The sequence below is a fragment of the Electrophorus electricus genome, chromosome 1 (genome assembly GCF_041902795.1).
Source record: "Electrophorus electricus isolate QZ-2024a chromosome 1, ASM4190279v1, whole genome shotgun sequence".
Lineage (NCBI taxonomy): Eukaryota > Metazoa > Chordata > Actinopteri > Gymnotiformes > Gymnotidae > Electrophorus > Electrophorus electricus.
Window position 1 is genome coordinate 34,024,695 of NC_137497.1, and position 15,718 is coordinate 34,040,412.

The window sequence follows — 15,718 nt, forward strand, 5'->3', positions numbered from 1 at the left end:
AACCAAGGCCCTTAACCCCAAATGCTCAGATTGTTCTCTGTCATAATTGTAATTCGCTTTGGATTAAAGCGTCAGCTAAATTCCATAAATGTAAATGCAATATAAGAAAGGCAGCATGAAAAAGGAAATCAAAGGCTATTTTGGGATACATTTTCTTGTTTTAGAGCCTGTTGGAGAATTTCAGAAAAGAAAAAAAAAAACAAAAAAACACAATTTTGTCTTATACATTTGTGGACCGAGTCCATGAAGTAACGAGGTAAAATGGAATAGTTTTGGTTCTAGTTTGTTTTTATAATGCATTAACACAGTGGATTATGGTGGCTCATGGGAATGCCGGACTGTTCAAAATGCCAGCAGAACACCAATGCTGTTGAAAGTAGTCAGGATGCTCACAGCACACACAGTAAAAGGAAACTGGTAAAGGAATTGGCTCATTAGCATATAGCAGCCTTCTGCTATGGTAGTATTGGAAGACAGTGGTTATTGTGCAATCCTTATAGTTATACTATGCAGTTTGTGACACAAAGGGCTGGATGATGGCTCCCACTCACCTCTCCTCCTTGTGTCTCTCACTCCCGCCCCACCCAGGCGCCGTCACAGCAGCAGCTCCGTATCTGGCCTGGGGGCGAAGGGGGCATGGGTCCGCTGTCGAACAGCGGTGGCGACGGCCCATACCCGCAGCTCCTCCTGCACAAGCCCAGCGCCTCGCAGCACTCACGCCACTTCCTCGGCAACGTGGGGGGCATGATGGAGCCCCACCACCCCCACCCAGTCTATGGCGGGCACCACGGCAATGGCCGGCAGCTCCGCCAGCAGCCAGCCCAGCAGCAGCAGAGCCAGGCACAGGGCCAGACGCCCCAGGGCCCGCAAGGACAGGCTCTCATGCCCGTCTCCTCACCCCAGATGCAGGACAGCATCGAGCTCAGTCTCACCCACCACCACCACCTGGCCCAGTCTTCCATCGTGCAGCCTCCCCCATCGAGCCTGGACTCCAGTCAGTATGGCTCCTCCAACATCCACCTGGGCCTCTCTGCGTTTCGGACTAGAACGGCCCTGGTCCCCCAGCCGCCGGCGGGCTCCTCGCAGCAGCAGCTGGCCCAAACCCCAGCCGCCCAGGACAGCATGGTGCCTGCCTCCGGCCTGGGGTACATCCCCCCGTGTTACCCCGGCAACAACAATAACAACCCGCCCCAGGGAAGCGTCGGGGTAGGGGGCGGGATGCTGACCAGTGCCCCGCCCAGGGGTGGCGGGGTGAGACCAGATTCGGAAGAGTCCATCATGATGGGCGTGTGTGGAAGTGGGGGGGGCAGCGGCCAGAGTGCAGCCAACTCTTGATAAATCTTGAACAAATTCCAAAAGCCATACAAAAAATTTTAACAAAAACATAAATGATTAAAAACACCACATACACAAATGCACACAAACACACACATGTAGAACACATAAAACATTCTGACACATATGGCCACACAACAGAATTACAGAGAAAAACTTGTGAAATATTAAAGGATTTTTGTTTGTTTGTTTTTGTTTTGGTTTTATTTTCTGTTTTGCATGGGGTCGAGGGGAAAGAGAAGGGGAAAACCTAGAACTTTTTTTTGGAAGGATAAGTGGAGAAGGGGTGAAGCAGTCAGAACAGAAAGTATCAGAAAGTTTGTTTTTATTGTAATTCTTATATTATTGGATTTTATGTGATTTAAAGATAGGTTTGCAGCGAGATTTTTTTTTTGTTGTTTTTTGTTGGATATTTGTTCTGTTTTCTGCTCTGAGGTCCCCAAGATGGAGTATTTTGGCTTGGAGTCTGTGCTCAAGGACAGCAGAAGGAGACGGGGAGGAAAGGTTCTGGTATTGGGGGGGGGGGGGGGGGTCTATTTTTGTTTGTTTAGTTTATTTTTCTTTCCTGAAGTTTAGTGGTAATTGTACATTTTTAATTTATTAAGAATCACTACAGAAGGAGAGAAATGGAGGGATCGGGAAGAGAGCTAAGAGGTGGGTGCTTTTTCTGGGTTTATTTATTCAATGTTATTTTATTTATAGTTTTTTTCTTTTGTTTTTAAGGGACATATACATACACAAAAACAAGCAAACAAAATGGGATTGAGTTGTTTTTCATTTGACAATTTTCTCACCCCATGACTTACACAGACACTTTTTTGTTACTTTTGTTGGGTTTTTTTTTTTCTGTTTGTTTGTTTTTGATTTTGTTTTGTTTTTTTGTTGTCGTTCGTTTAGTGTTTTTTTATGTTTCCAGTCTTTTTTTTCTCGCTTGACACACTGGCTTATATATCTCAAACTATGAAACAAATCTTATGAATAAAATAAAGCAAATGACAAAAACCGTAGTCACAACACGGTGAGAAAAGCACCGCGAGGAGGAGGAGGTGGAACCATTGTCGACGTGAGCTGCTCTGATCAGGGGGACCTAGCTAATCTTTACAGAAAGGAGGAAGTGATACAGGAAAGTCCTGAAAAACAACGAAACACTCGGCCAGAAGGAAAACCAAAATGCTTCCTTGTTGTTTGTTTAAAAAAAATAGTCTGCCTTCTTCACCATCTTACCAGACTTTCTCACCCCTTCTCTTGATTTTTTTTCCCTCTGTCTCTCTTTCTCTCCTTTTCTTACTCACTTTTGTTTTGGACAGAAAACAATGAGAACACATTTGTATTAACTCTGGATATGCTAAGCCAAATCTTGCTCTCTCCCTCCATATCGTTCTTATCCCCCTTCCTCCCTCCTCCTCCTCCTCCCCTTCTGTGTCTTGCTTTTTCTATCTCTCTCTATAGCTTCTTATTTTTATTTTCTTCCTGGCCTGTTATTTGTGTTGGAAGGAAGAGGAGATGGGTGAGGGAAGCAGGGGTGTAGAATCCAGAAATATGAAGGAGACTCTCATGCCCTCCTGCTTTGTCGTCATCTCCTGCCTCCTCGCTCTCTTTCTCTCGCTCTCTCTCTCTCTCTTGCACGCTTTCTCTCCCCCTCATATCTGTCCTCTCTCTCCCTCCTTCCTCCTCTGCGACACTCTGTGAGTGCTGTTTGCCATCAAGTCAACAAAAAAAAGGAAAAAAAAAAAAAGAACTACTTTTCTCTCGGCTGCTATCTCCACTCTCAACCATGTTCGGATTGCTGCTAAAGAAAACAAACAGATAAATAAATAAAATAAATAAATAAATAAATAAAAATAAATGAATAAAAAACTTTTTAACCCTCCTGCTTCAGAAAAAAATGGAAAATTAAAACCACTGCATCTCATGTATTTATTACTATTTAACAAGAAAAAAAAAGAAAAAAATGAATCTGTTTTCTGCTGTTTTTTTGTTTACATTCTTTCTTGGTACAGGTGAAAGCTTGACATTTCTATTATGTAACGGAAACATGGTATTAAACAAGTGCCTCGATTTACTGGTCAGCCACTGGACAGAGTGGAACAGGATGGGTTTAGAGTTTGAGCAGGGGTAAATTATATGTATAGCTAAAAATCAAGCCTCATGTAATTGTGTAGAAATCCACTACAATTCAATCCTTGTGAGAACTTCATATTTGAAGCAAGCCTCAGTATGACTGACCAATGCCGTATATTTAATTAACTGATGACATCTTCATCCATTGTAATTTGTGTACATAGCATTCATGCTTCATCCAATTAACGGTTAAGCAATGGTAGGATGAAATGTCTTTCTCTCAAGGCTGCTTCTTGCAACTGGGATTCAAACCTGCGATCTTGAAGGCAACAGGACCTGCAAAACTACCTTACTCTCCTCACGTCAGTGATGATGACTGCTGTCCTTTACGTTGTTAATACCCGGTTAAAACTTGTAATCGGCCGTTACGGCTTCTTTACTTTGTATTTTCTCAACGTCATCCTTCATGAGAACATCATGTCTGAAGTATTATCACATCATCAGTTTTTTGGTTTCTCTATTAAAGAGAAAGTTGCCTCTAATCCTATGTTTAGGAGAAGTTGATCACACTGACATTGCATCGCGAGGTATTTGGTACAAGCACCCCAAAATATTTGTGAGCAGTTCAAAAGTGGTGAAATCCGAGTTGTAATATGTGATGTTTCTGAAATGTGGATCTTGGTATCCACCAAGTTATGGTTTTGGTGGTCAGATTTTCCACATAAATTTGGGAACAGACCTCAGAAAAGCTGGACATCTCATCTCTACTCAACAACTGCCTCTGATGAAATACACTAGTAGATTGACAACTGTTTTAGAAATACTTTAATTTCTCACTGTTTTTAGAGCTTCTAAGATGTACTCAAAAGATATGTAGTTTACTCAACACTGACCCTAGAGAAAGTGTTGTAATTCACATTTCTTGTGTGCCAATTTTATACCTCTGTTTACCCCCAAACAGTGTGGTAAAAATATTAGGAATATTGATATATAATTTGTATGTATGTTTGCAGTGGTTTTTTTGTTTATTTTTTGTTGTTTGTTTGTTTTTGTTTTGCTTTTTATTTTGGGATTGGTTGGTTGGTTGCTTGTTTTTTGAAAATAGAATTCCTGAAGGATAAAATACTGATTTAGTTAATAAGGCTGATCTTGCACTACTCATCCTGACTACCAACACAAGTTTAAGTACTTGGTGAATTTCGAAGTTCCAAAGGAAAGGACATTTACTAAAATAAAAGGCTTCATGTATAGAGCACATGAGTCTGGTGCGCACACGCAGTGGAACCAAGGGCAAATTTCTGATCGGTAAGCCAACATCAACTTTTTTGTCATTTGTACTATAAACTCACACCCTTCTATAAACTTTTAAAAAATTGTTAACATAAGGTGTAAGGGAGGGGCTTACAGTGGCCTAAGTTGCCAAAAGTAGTTCCTGGGAGTCCTGCACTGTCCTACTCAGCATTATGTAGAAGTCTCCAGCCATGTCTTACAGCAGTGTTCCTCCATCATGATCCTGGAGAACCCTGCACTGCATGTTTCATTGTTCTCCTTGCAAGATGAGCACCATGGTTGTGCTCTCATTACAAGCCTTAATGCTCAGAGCCCTGTTTCCCAAAAGCACCATAGTGTCGAGATTGTCTTAAATGAGAGTGCGTTCGGTGTATTACTTGCTCCATCATTTAACGATGCTCTTTGTGTTATGGTGCTTTTGGTAAACCCAGCTCTATTCTGCTTTTGTGGCTTTTGGCTTGCCTCAGTTCATCTTCACCTTCAACTCGTATCTGATGTTGGTGTGAACGGATGTGTGCTTGGAAAGGCATACATCAGCGGTTGAGGAATGAGCTGAAAAGGTGAAAAGGGCATAGGCTAGCTCTCGCTAGCACTTTGGTGCAAAGAAATGTGGACATTAATCTCCACATGTGCCATTACATGTGATTTTTTTTTATATTTAAAAATATGACCTTCAGCAGTGCTCAGTGGGGTTGCATGGTGGCCACAGAGATGTTGGAAAGTGGCGCAGAAAATGCCCACTGCTTTAAAAAATAAAATAAAATGAGATCTGTATCATGAGCAAATGGAGAGAGAGAACAGGACTTGTGTATCCTTCCGTGATGTAGGAGGAGCATGGCTAAAGATTGCTCGCCTTTTCCCTGTTCTATCACACTGAATTTAACAGCAGCAAGATATTTAATCATGTTGAATCAGGTGTGTGAGTGAAAAAAAAAATCACTTGCAAGCCAGTGAATCCCTAGGAAGGGGAGTCACTGGCCCAAGGAGCACATTACTGCATTGTGAGCAAGGCTAAACCCAGTCCTCTGGGTCCACAAGCTGGTCTATGTTTTTGCTATAGCCTAGCTCCCAGCATACCTGTTCCAAATAATCAGTGTTTTAATGGCTCAGGTTCAGGTGTGTTTGGAGCTAGGTAGAAAATGTAAACTGTCCTGTGGGACAAGAGGATTGGGTTGACAATCACTGCATTACTGTGTTCAGCCTTGGATACACACTTGAGTGTAATGTGCAGTGGCTTCAGAGCTGGTTGGATCTGAATAGTGTAGGGCTGTAGTCCTTTAGGAGCAAAGTTGGACATTCCTGCCCTGCAAGCCAAATAAAGTTTGCATTATTTGATGCTATTGCAGTTTTTTAAGTATTTATTTTATCATATTAGTGCATGGAGTCAAACTAAAATGGTTTGAAAGTATAGCCTACGTAAAATAAAATGATGGGAAAGAAGCCACTGTGAGCTTCGTCAGTTGTTCGCGATGCTGTCAAGATCGCAATCCAGTCACCCTAGTTGTTCCTGCAAAGTGGAAAGTACTATCAACTCGGCCATTAAGGGAGATTCCCAGCCGACGAAATGTCAAACTACAGGGGGTTAGTGTATAAGAGTTTATCGTTAAGCAGGAAATTGATACGAAAATGTACTGATCCATCATTGATTGCCTCAAGATCAGATGGAGAGTTGAGGCTGCTGGCTGGCTAATTATCCGAGAACAGAAAATAAACGAGAATGTGCGTGCTTTTAATGTTTCAAGAATTATGCTTTAGAAAAATACATTAAGTAGAAGTAAACTGTTCCTGGAAAGATGCCAAATCCTCCAGAATACAAATTTAGCATGTTGACTTTTAGCTGTTAGCCAATGTAATTAAGGTAAATATTGGCTCTTTAGCCAACTAGCCATTCATTTTATGTAGAAAATATAAGGTCAACGTTACGTAGGTGATAAAGTTCAGTAGCTAGCCACATTGGCAAATAAGGGAACAAATTGCCCAGTTGTCAAGAGAAGGAAAAAAGTCGTGACGCGTAATGACGTTAGAGGCCATTCCGAATGAAGGGATTTAATGAATTACAGTAGCTTTGGCCCACACAGCGTGATTAGACTGGGGTATACTATAGAGTCTATGGGCACTGCTTAGGGAACCGCGGGAAGGGAACGTAGTTCGTGTCTGAAGTTTTAAAAAGTATGTAATTAACTCATTGCAGTGGCGCAAAAAATACGTGTTTGTTCATTTCTCCAAAGGCACCCAGCGTTTGCCCCCTAGTTATGGGGTAGGTACAGGAAGATTACAGTGCGCCTTAACAAATTTTTAATCTGATACAGGAGTGCATTTTATCATTTCTACTTGGAAAATGAGGATCCGGTGTGTCGCTCCGCTCCGTTACTTCCAGGACGACCTGAATGAATGCGATAGTTCCTCAGTGATAAAGAAATACGTATGAGTATTAAAGCCTATACAGTATCCAGAAAACATTCGACTCAAAGTGAGTTACGGCTGAAATAAATTGATGTTTTCTCTAAAGACAGTGAACGATCAGGTCATGTGTTCCAGTAACCTTGTTTACAGGCCAGAAGGGCTTATTAGGGCTGTGCCCCTAATACTACCCATCCAGTGTCTGTATAATCGGTATTCCCAGCATCCGTAACTACCTCGCCAGTTTAGAGGCTCGATATAATCTTTTATTTCCAATTTCTCTAGATTTCATTACTATAACAAAATGGTATTGTTTAACATTTGACTGTTATCCATGTTGAGCTTTTAGAAACAATCGTTTTGTTAATCATTTATGCACGAACTACACTAAAGTGGGAGAAACAGCAGACGAACGTTATGCGCTCTATGTACTTCCAAGCTGTCGAGGGACAAGAGTCCACGTCCAGATGTCATCAGCGATTCTGGGTTTTTTTTATTGTTGCTGGGGCAGTAGTTTTACATCCCTTTAGTACACGACTAATTGTAGTCAAATAATTATATCAATTAATCCTAATTGGCATTACATAGAAAATACACTATAAAGACTAAGGTTTTGTGACACATCTACAGGAGCATTGACGACCTCCCTTTCCAAAACTACAGGCATTAATATGGAGATGGTAGTTTCCCCTTTGAAGCTTCCACTCTTCTGGGAAGGCTTCCTACAAGATTTTGTAGTGTAGGGTTAGGGAGCATTTGTGAGGTGGCTTGCAACCTCCATTCTAGTTCATCCCAAATGTGTTTGATTGGGATGAGGTCAGGGCTGTGTGTGGGCCAATCGAATTCTCACAACCATATTTTTATGGACCTTGCTTTATGCACTAAACCCAGACTCATCCATCATACTACTAGATAGAGAAGCATGATTTGTCACTCCATAGAATACGTTTCCACTGGTCCAGAGTCCAGTGGCAGCATGCTTTACACCACTCAATCCAACAACTGGCATTGTGCTTTGTGCTGTAAGGCTTGCATGCAGCTGCTCACCCATGGACGCCCATGCCATAATGTGCCTGGCACAGTTTTTGTGCTAATGTTAATGCCAGAGATGTGGAAGTCTGCAGTTACTGAGTCAGCAGAGCATTGGCAACCTTTTACACACCCTGTTCTGTAACTTTACATAGTCTGCCACTTCATGGTTGAGGTTCCTAAATGCTGCCACTTTTCAATAATACCACTCACAGTTGATCATGGAAAATCTCAGAGGGAAGAAATTTCTCAAACTGATGGTGCAATGGTGGCATCCTATTACAGTACCACTCTCAAATTCAGTGAGCTCTTTAGAACAACCCATTCTTTCACAAATGTTTGTGGCAAACTGCATGGCTAGGTGCTTGATTTTATACACCTGTGGCAATTGGACTGAATGAAACACCTGGATTCAATGTTTAAGAGGTGTGTCCCAGTACGTTTGTCCATGTAGTGTATATCGCATAGGACTGCAATCTTTACTTGTTTTAAGTGTAATGAACAAAGACTATAATCCAGTAACACAATATCCTGAATCAGAAACAAGCTTACAATTTTGTTTTAGTCCAAAGGTTGTGTGGAACTTAAACATTTCAAAAATGTGACTGTGTCCAATATAGTATTTGCTAAATAAAGCCCTTACTGAATAGCAAACATACATTCTTCACTGAGAATAAAGCAACATTTATTTATTTATATAGAAATGGGTAAATCAACTGAATCAGTTTTTAGTGCACGGAGGACAGCAAGACAATGGGAAGCCTGTCCCAGTTTGTTTTAAGGCAGTGGAATATTCTTTGGTTTTCACTTGATGCCTTTTTATTCCCCCAAAATAATTCCAAAGCAATTTCTTTCCCATTCTGTAAAATGTTTATAATGAACATATGGTTATAACACTTCATTCTGCACTGTACAGTATTGGTTGGAAACATCACTGCAACTCCTATAAACAAGTCCTGCACCTACAGTAAAGCAGTAAGCAGGTGATTAACAGGTTTAATGTGATTCTTCATAAGTGAAATGCTTTGTCAATAATTTCCCCCATCACACTGGGAAGCACCTGAGGCCTTGATTAATCTGGCTTCATCAGGTGGGAGGAGCTTGATGGTAATGTCTCTGTTTGTACTTGTGATACCTGATGTCAGGCAGTGGATTTAAATAAGTTATGTACAAGACACAGTTGTTATAATTTGAGAACACTATTCACATTATGATGCCACTACATTTTAGGTTAGCTGCTCAGTTTACTTTTTCTATTTTAATTGGCCTCTATTTTCCATGTTGAGCAAGTGCTGGTGAGCAGTAAGAGCATTAGGAGAACATGAGCACTTACATGATGGGAGATGGAACTGCAGATGAGCATGATCCTGCTCTAGAGATGGAGGAGCTATCCTGGACAGAAGACATGGTCAGCAAGGGGATGGAGACTGACCTATTGACAAGGTGGCATCACATGCTGGGAAGGTGAAGCTTCCTGTAGAGTAAAAGAGAGGAAGAAGTGACTAGAGCCATCCTGGGAAACTACAAGTTCTCAGAGAGTGGAAAGATGAGGCTCCTATAAAGGGGAAATCATTGAGTGACATCACTCTAGCCAAGAAGCCTGAGAATTTAGGGAACACTACTCTGGAGGCCAAAGAGGCAGTGGGTACTAAAGAAGAATATGTGCTCAGCATGAACCTGCTGGGTGGAGAGGGCCTCCTTGATAACCAGATCTAAATAATTTCACTCTCTGACAGTTCTGCAAATTCTGTCTTCTCAAGTGTAACTACCCAAATAAGGCCAGAGATCTCTGGAACTTATGAAATACTCATTTGCAGCTATTAAGAATGACTTTATTCAGACTTCAAAACATTGCTTTTATCAACAAAGCAAATAATTCTCTTATTACGTCTTTTTGTGATGAGTACATGAAATGGAATCTTTATCTAGTATTGACACCAATAGCATGGTGGGGGGGGGGGGTGTATGTGAGGTAAGTGACAGCTACTCTTCAGTAACTAATTGTGAGGAGTTTAGGTAGGTATGTAATCTGAAGACAGTGATGTAGCAGGGACGGAAATGACAAAACTGTAGGGATGCGATCATGAATAGGATGTTTGAAGAGGAACAGCAGGTGAATCTTATTGATGAGGTCAGGTAATATGGAATTATTTAAATGACCAAAATAATAATAATCTAAAAGTTACAGCAGAAGCCAACTGAAATCTCCATGCCCTGATAATGAGCATTGGCTTCAGCAATCCGTTTGATGGTCTGCATTTAGAAATTGCCTATAACAAAGTCACTGTAAACACAGTCATGTCACATCAGCCCCAAAAGTGATCTATTCTAATATTTTCCACTCTATTCTGTGGCTGGAGGAGTTCGTGTTGAAAAATGTAAAGTATTATTTGCTCTAACCTACAATACTGGGTATTTCTAAAGATGGTTAGAAACAAGTAGGCCTATATGAATTTAAGAACGATTTAAAAATGTAACCAAAAGTAAATCTGTATATCAGCATTGCCATTTATTTTGTGTGTGTATATAGTGCTGTGAAAGTGTTTGCCCTCTGTCTGAATTCCTGAATTTATGCATATTTCAAACAATGCACATTGGTGCAATGCACTTGGTTTTGCATTACATCTTAAACCAAGATCCAACAATGCACAAAAGGCACCATAAGAGAATAAAAAATGCAATGCGAAAGTCATTCAACAACTAATTGCTCTGTGTAAAAATGCAACTGCCCACCCATTATATTTTAACGTCTTATTTTTAAACCAGTGACATAGACTTGCTTGTGTGTTTTGGATCTTTGTCTTGTTGGATCATACACCTGCACATCAGCTTTAGCTCACAGACAGATGACCTGATATTCTGGAATTCTCATAAGGAGCAAAATTGACAATTCTCTCATTGAGAGCAAGGATTTTCCAAACCATCACTCTACCACATCCAAGTTTCACAGTTGGTATGGAGGATCTTCGGAAAAAGTGTCATGTTCTTGCCAGATATAATAGGCAAAAAGCTCCACTTTAGATTAATCTCTCCATAACATGTTGTTCGAGAACTCAGGAGGATCACTTAGGTGTTTCTTGGTGAACTTGAGATGTGCATTTATCTTTGTCTTGGTTAGCAATGTGCTATTCTGCCAGAGATCCCATTTTTGCCCAGTGTTTTTCTGACAATTGACTCATGAACATTGAATTTAGCTGAAGCAAGACAAGCCTACAGTTCTTTAGCTGCTCTTGATATTTTGTTATTTTTTGTCACTTCCTGCATGATTTTACACCAGATTAGATTTTAGGAGAACATCAACTCCTAGGAAGATTGACACCTTCCAAACTTCCTCCATTTCAATAGTATGGCTGCAATCGTTGTTCAGTGGAGCCTTAAAAAATGGCTTTGAATTTTTTTTGGGACTAATATACATCCAGATTTCTTCTGGACAACCTGTGTGCTGGTAAATTCACTAATATGAAGGCCCCAAGATTTTGATTATGCAGGACTGGAGCAGATCAGGGCTGCTCATTAACTGAAGCAGTGATCTGCAGACCAACCTGACTTAGTATGGTGCAGGTGCATTAGCATGCCAGTTAGTTGTTCTTATTTTTTGGTTTTACTTACATCACAGTGAGAACAAGGCAGTTGCAGGTCTCAGTTGCTATTCACCTGTATGCGTGAGCCGAGAGATGACTTGATGGCAACAGAGCTTAATCCCCATTGGCTAGAATCTCCACCATAAACTGCAGTTAATACAGCATGCAGACAATTAAAAATATTTAGTGTGTGTTTATTATGCAGACATACAAAGTTTTATTTTATATTCTTTAAAGAATTTTTTTAGATTTGTATCCATCCCACAAGATCTGCCAGTTTACGTTGGGGTGCGGCAGGTAAAACTGTCCAACATGATGACTGTCAACTACTCCCCCGGCTGCATCCAGATACTCTCACTGACCACCAAGGCCAGAAGCAGCTTATGTCAAACAAGCCTACTCAAACTGGTTAGGCTATTGATTACTGATCCTAACTGATTCTTCCGTTTGGTTTCATTATCACACTTTTCAGACCAGAAGATTGTATAATTGCTACCTTGCACACTAAACACAATGAAAGAAGTACCAAACTTTTCCTGCCAGACTTGTCTGGATGGTCCTACAATGCACTATAAAACCAGACTAAATATAATGTGGAAAATATGCACAAATTCAAACAGAGGCAAACGCTTTCACGGAACTGCATATAACTTAAAAGGCTATATCGACAAGAAATAAATGCGGTCTGCTTGAAGCACTAGAGCTACAGACGAAATCGAGGCATGTCATGTTCTAGGGCTGATCAAACAGGTGTTGCGAAAGTTCCATTGCATTGTGGGATACATCTCGTTGATCCATACTGTGTGTTGGTAAATGTTTCTAGCGTCTCTTAAAAGTGTTATGGGTTTGGGTTTTCCTTCGGCATGTATATTAATGGGTTTGCTTTCTTCATCTCCATGCGTGAAAAAAAGCTTGAACGCCAGCAGCACAAGGCTTTTGTCACCTTACTTTTTCAGCATATCAGAGCCTACGAAAAGATCGATTGTACTCCTAACAGAATACGAAAAGAACAAGAAGTACCTTGATTCGCCATATTTACATCTTCCAGTGTTTCAGCATTCTAGACTTCCCCTTCTAAACAAAGATCAGTTTTCACCAGCAGGTAGACCAGGCCACGTACAACTATCAGAGAACATAAAGAAAGTGCTCGTCCCTGCGCGATTGCGCACATCGATCCAAAGTCCAGTGAATCGAAGCCCTCGAGTACGCGTAGTATGTGACTCGAAGGAAATGCGCGTAAAAGTTCCCAAATTCATTTTGGGATCTGGGGTACCGCAGTATGAAGTGAAACTTGAAACATGTAATATAAGCAGATCGGCAAAGCACTATATTTTCTTTTATTTTGATATGCGCTGATGCGGTACCAAAAGGGAGGTGAGTTTAACAATTTACAATTAATTTGTTTCGAGTTAATCCCTTTTAGTTCATGAAATAAATAGTACTATTAAGTGATTAAGGTTGTTTTTGAACACAGATAATAAATAACAAATTGGTGTATTCGAACACACTCCACTACACCCTCGTTGCGACTAAGGGGTCGATGAGAAGTGTCTATGTCCTTATACAGTGTCATTTCAACAGGTAAGTCCCTGATTTGCAGTGTAGCTGAGGTTGTTACGATACCGACAAACCCTCTCGGCTTGCTTAAGATGGGCAAACTAGTGGATGGGCGTTTCACAGCAACCATTGAACATGAGGCTTAAAGTTGTTGCAAAAACGCGTGTTGGGTTTGATTGGTTGGCCATGGTAAGAGGAGCAGATCCGTTAGTTTGTGTTGGAGTGCTAGTGCTCGCCGTTTTACCCTCAAAACGGTCGTTCTCTGTTGAGAAACGTGCTGTTTTGTTTCTTGCACGAACACACTGAACACTTGTTCAAGGGTAAATCTCATATCGTCAAGATTACATAAAGCCCACCTGTTACACAAGGGTGACAGGTCAGCATATGTACATCCTTTTAAAGCAAAGCGGATTATTAAACTGTGTCCATCCTGACATAAATCTATCTTATTACAGATTCCACTACTCTTACAAAATTGGTTTTCTGCCATATATTGAAACACAGCGACTTTTCAAGCCCATGAAAACCAAGGGTAGCATCACACTGACACCATGCGATGGTAAAAACATGTTTTGGTCCTAAATGGGGGGGGAGGGGGTTGTTTGTTTTTAAAAATCTAAAATTAACTAAAGCTGATTGTGGCTAGAACAAACCCCCTCATAACCACCTTCCAGTGCATTTTAGCTCCAGACCAGAGACACCTGAATCAGATGTCTCTGCATTTTGGCTGAATCATTGAATGGCATGTCACATGAGGAGCTAAACTGCATGATGTTAGCTAGCTTTCCAATGGGAAGGTTGACTAAATTGCATTTTACAGGTGAGACCACAAAGACTGATCTTCAAAAGTCAATGTTTTTATATGTAACATTCCTTTAACTTAGGTTGTGCGTTTGTGTTGGTCTCCTTTTAAAATGTATGTATTTATTTAGCCCAGTGGAACAGGCTATCCCCCTCTGAGGGTTACACCATCGGTCACCCCATGTACTTTGAAGCCAAGGTTCCCTCTGTCGCAGAAGGTGAAAGGTTGTTTGTGCATTCCTGCCATGTGAACATGAACAGCTCTCTCTTCTCCATGCCACAAGTTATCATCATAGACAACTATGGGTAAAAGCTATTTCTGTTTGCATCCCAACAGCAGGTAATGCAATTGCAGGTTTGTAGCTGTTGCTGACCAACACCTTGCCCCCTCCCCCCAGGTGCATAATTGATAGCAAGAACAATAGTCGGTCAAGATTCATAGAGAGCACGAAGAATGTTGTGAGGTTTTCTGTGGAAGCCTTTGTGTTCCAAGGAAGCCTTACAAAGGTAATGATGTAATGATGTAGAGGACGGTACCTGATGTTCTGATTCTGGTTTTGTCTGTGCTGGAAGGTCCTCTCCTTATGGATTTTCTTATTGTGTTTTGTCTCCATTTGCAATAGCATCTGTACATGCATTGTGAAATGTCTGTCAAGAGTGAAATTCCAACAGCAACTTCCAAGTTCTGTACTTGTAACCAAAACAAAAACAGGTATAACTAGAATTGAGGTTTTTTTCTCTTTTTTTTTTTTACTATTACTGGTGTTTTGACTATTAGTGAATTTGCAAATTTTTTTTCAAGGCCTTGCTTAGCTCAGTGTTCTATTTTATCTGTAGATGGGAAGAGCTCTACGGTTTCAACACAGTCTGCTCTTGCTGCAGCTCAACATGTCTCTATAGTGCCCCCATTGGTGAGGGATGCCCTTACATGCCTCTTTTTATTTTGTAGTTTTGTGTATTGCAGTAATCTGGAAATTTTATTAATTTGAGCAAAAATTGGAAATGTGAAATTTGATGATTGAGTCATTAGTCTCTCGCTGAATTAAGAAATTAAATTTTTGTACATAATGCATTTCTAGCTGTAACTTTTAATAATGGGTATTAGCGTCAGGGTGTATCTGAATTTTTTTTACCCAGTGGGCTTTACATTCACGACCGAAGGTGGGAGTTCAGTGCGGGAGCAGGAAAAAATGTAGAATAAGACGAGTTCCTGCATCTGATCAATCTTTGTCCATAGCATTCAACAAAACCATCAGTAGCGAGAGCTGGTCCATGACTGGAGAAGAGGATGCTGGGGACGGAGACACTGCGATCGCATGGGAGAATCGCCTGAGTGCAGTGCCAGAATGGCAAACAAATGAGTCACATGTGTTCAAGGAGATGTTTGGGTTGAACTGAGGGCTAATAGGATTGTGGATCCAAATCATTGGATCTAGTGACACTGAAGGGTTTGATGCTAATCAAAGCTTAATAAAAATCTGAAAACCAGTTCAATCTTTTCTGATTTTCTTCTTAGTTCTTCAACTCTTTTCCACTTATTGCAGATGCTCAGTATCACAGTGTGGAACCTGTAGTAGGAAAGTCAAAATGGTTTTGATTTTAATAAGATCAGTTTTTACATAGTATTAGGTTTTGTATAATGTCTTGAAACATTCAGAAGCGAA

General features: G+C 40.7%; 2 protein-coding genes and 1 long non-coding RNA gene across 17 annotated transcripts in view; 2 read left to right on the top strand and 1 right to left on the bottom strand.

Moving 5' to 3' along the window:
- The window catches only part of dyrk1b (dual-specificity tyrosine-(Y)-phosphorylation regulated kinase 1B), a 40,115-nt gene extending 34,089 nt beyond the window's left edge, over positions 1-6,026 (top strand). For all 5 annotated transcript variants that reach the window (XM_027005327.3, XM_027005324.3, XM_027005325.3 and 2 more), the window contains exon 11: positions 589-6,026. In XM_027005327.3, coding sequence (XP_026861128.2) covers positions 589-1,335 — 747 coding nt within the window. In that variant the 3' untranslated portion in view covers positions 1,336-6,026. The remainder of the gene's footprint in view (positions 1-588) is intronic.
- On the bottom strand, positions 1,201-12,852 carry LOC113574418 (uncharacterized). Of its 5 annotated transcripts, none has more exons than XR_014124279.1 (4): positions 12,717-12,852; positions 11,725-11,843; positions 9,449-9,589; positions 1,201-1,340 (listed from the first exon to the last, which is right to left on the bottom strand). It is a non-coding gene; the product is annotated as an uncharacterized LOC113574418 (long non-coding RNA). The 5 variants fall into 5 exon arrangements; XR_014124281.1 differs by lacking the exon at positions 1,201-1,340 and adding an exon at positions 5,921-5,990; XR_014124282.1 differs by lacking the exon at positions 1,201-1,340 and adding an exon at positions 6,117-6,193.
- A 37-nt stretch (positions 12,853-12,889) lies between these two features.
- zp3d.2 (zona pellucida glycoprotein 3d tandem duplicate 2) lies at positions 12,890-15,614 on the top strand. 7 transcript variants are annotated; one of them, XM_035526321.2, is made up of 9 exons: positions 12,898-13,070; positions 13,171-13,277; positions 13,709-13,812; positions 13,928-14,073; positions 14,186-14,360; positions 14,453-14,561; positions 14,678-14,766; positions 14,892-14,965; positions 15,292-15,614. In XM_035526321.2, exons 4-9 carry the CDS (start codon positions 13,998-14,000, stop codon positions 15,450-15,452), a joined length of 684 nt encoding a protein of 227 aa, XP_035382214.1. In that variant the 5' UTR covers positions 12,898-13,070; positions 13,171-13,277; positions 13,709-13,812; positions 13,928-13,997; the 3' UTR covers positions 15,453-15,614. The 7 variants fall into 7 exon arrangements, with proteins under 7 accessions (XP_026861132.2, XP_081572579.1, XP_035382214.1 ...); XM_035526322.2 differs by having other exon boundaries at positions 13,938-14,073; XM_027005331.3 differs by lacking the exon at positions 13,928-14,073 and having other exon boundaries at positions 12,890-13,070.
- Positions 15,615-15,718: the final 104 nt, after the last annotated feature.

What these genes read in the sequence shown, in the direction of transcription:
- zp3d.2 (XM_027005331.3), top strand. Translation starts at nt 13,237, where the DNA reads ATGAGAAGTGTCTATGTCCTTATACAGTGTCATTTCAACAG. An exon ending in ATCATCATAGACAACTATGG is followed by an intron (nt 14,361 to 14,452) that starts GTAAAAGCTATT and finishes CCCTCCCCCCAG; the next exon opens with GTGCATAATTGATAGCAAGA. An exon ending in TCTCTATAGTGCCCCCATTG is followed by an intron (nt 14,966 to 15,291) that starts GTGAGGGATGCC and finishes CTTTGTCCATAG; the next exon opens with CATTCAACAAAACCATCAGT.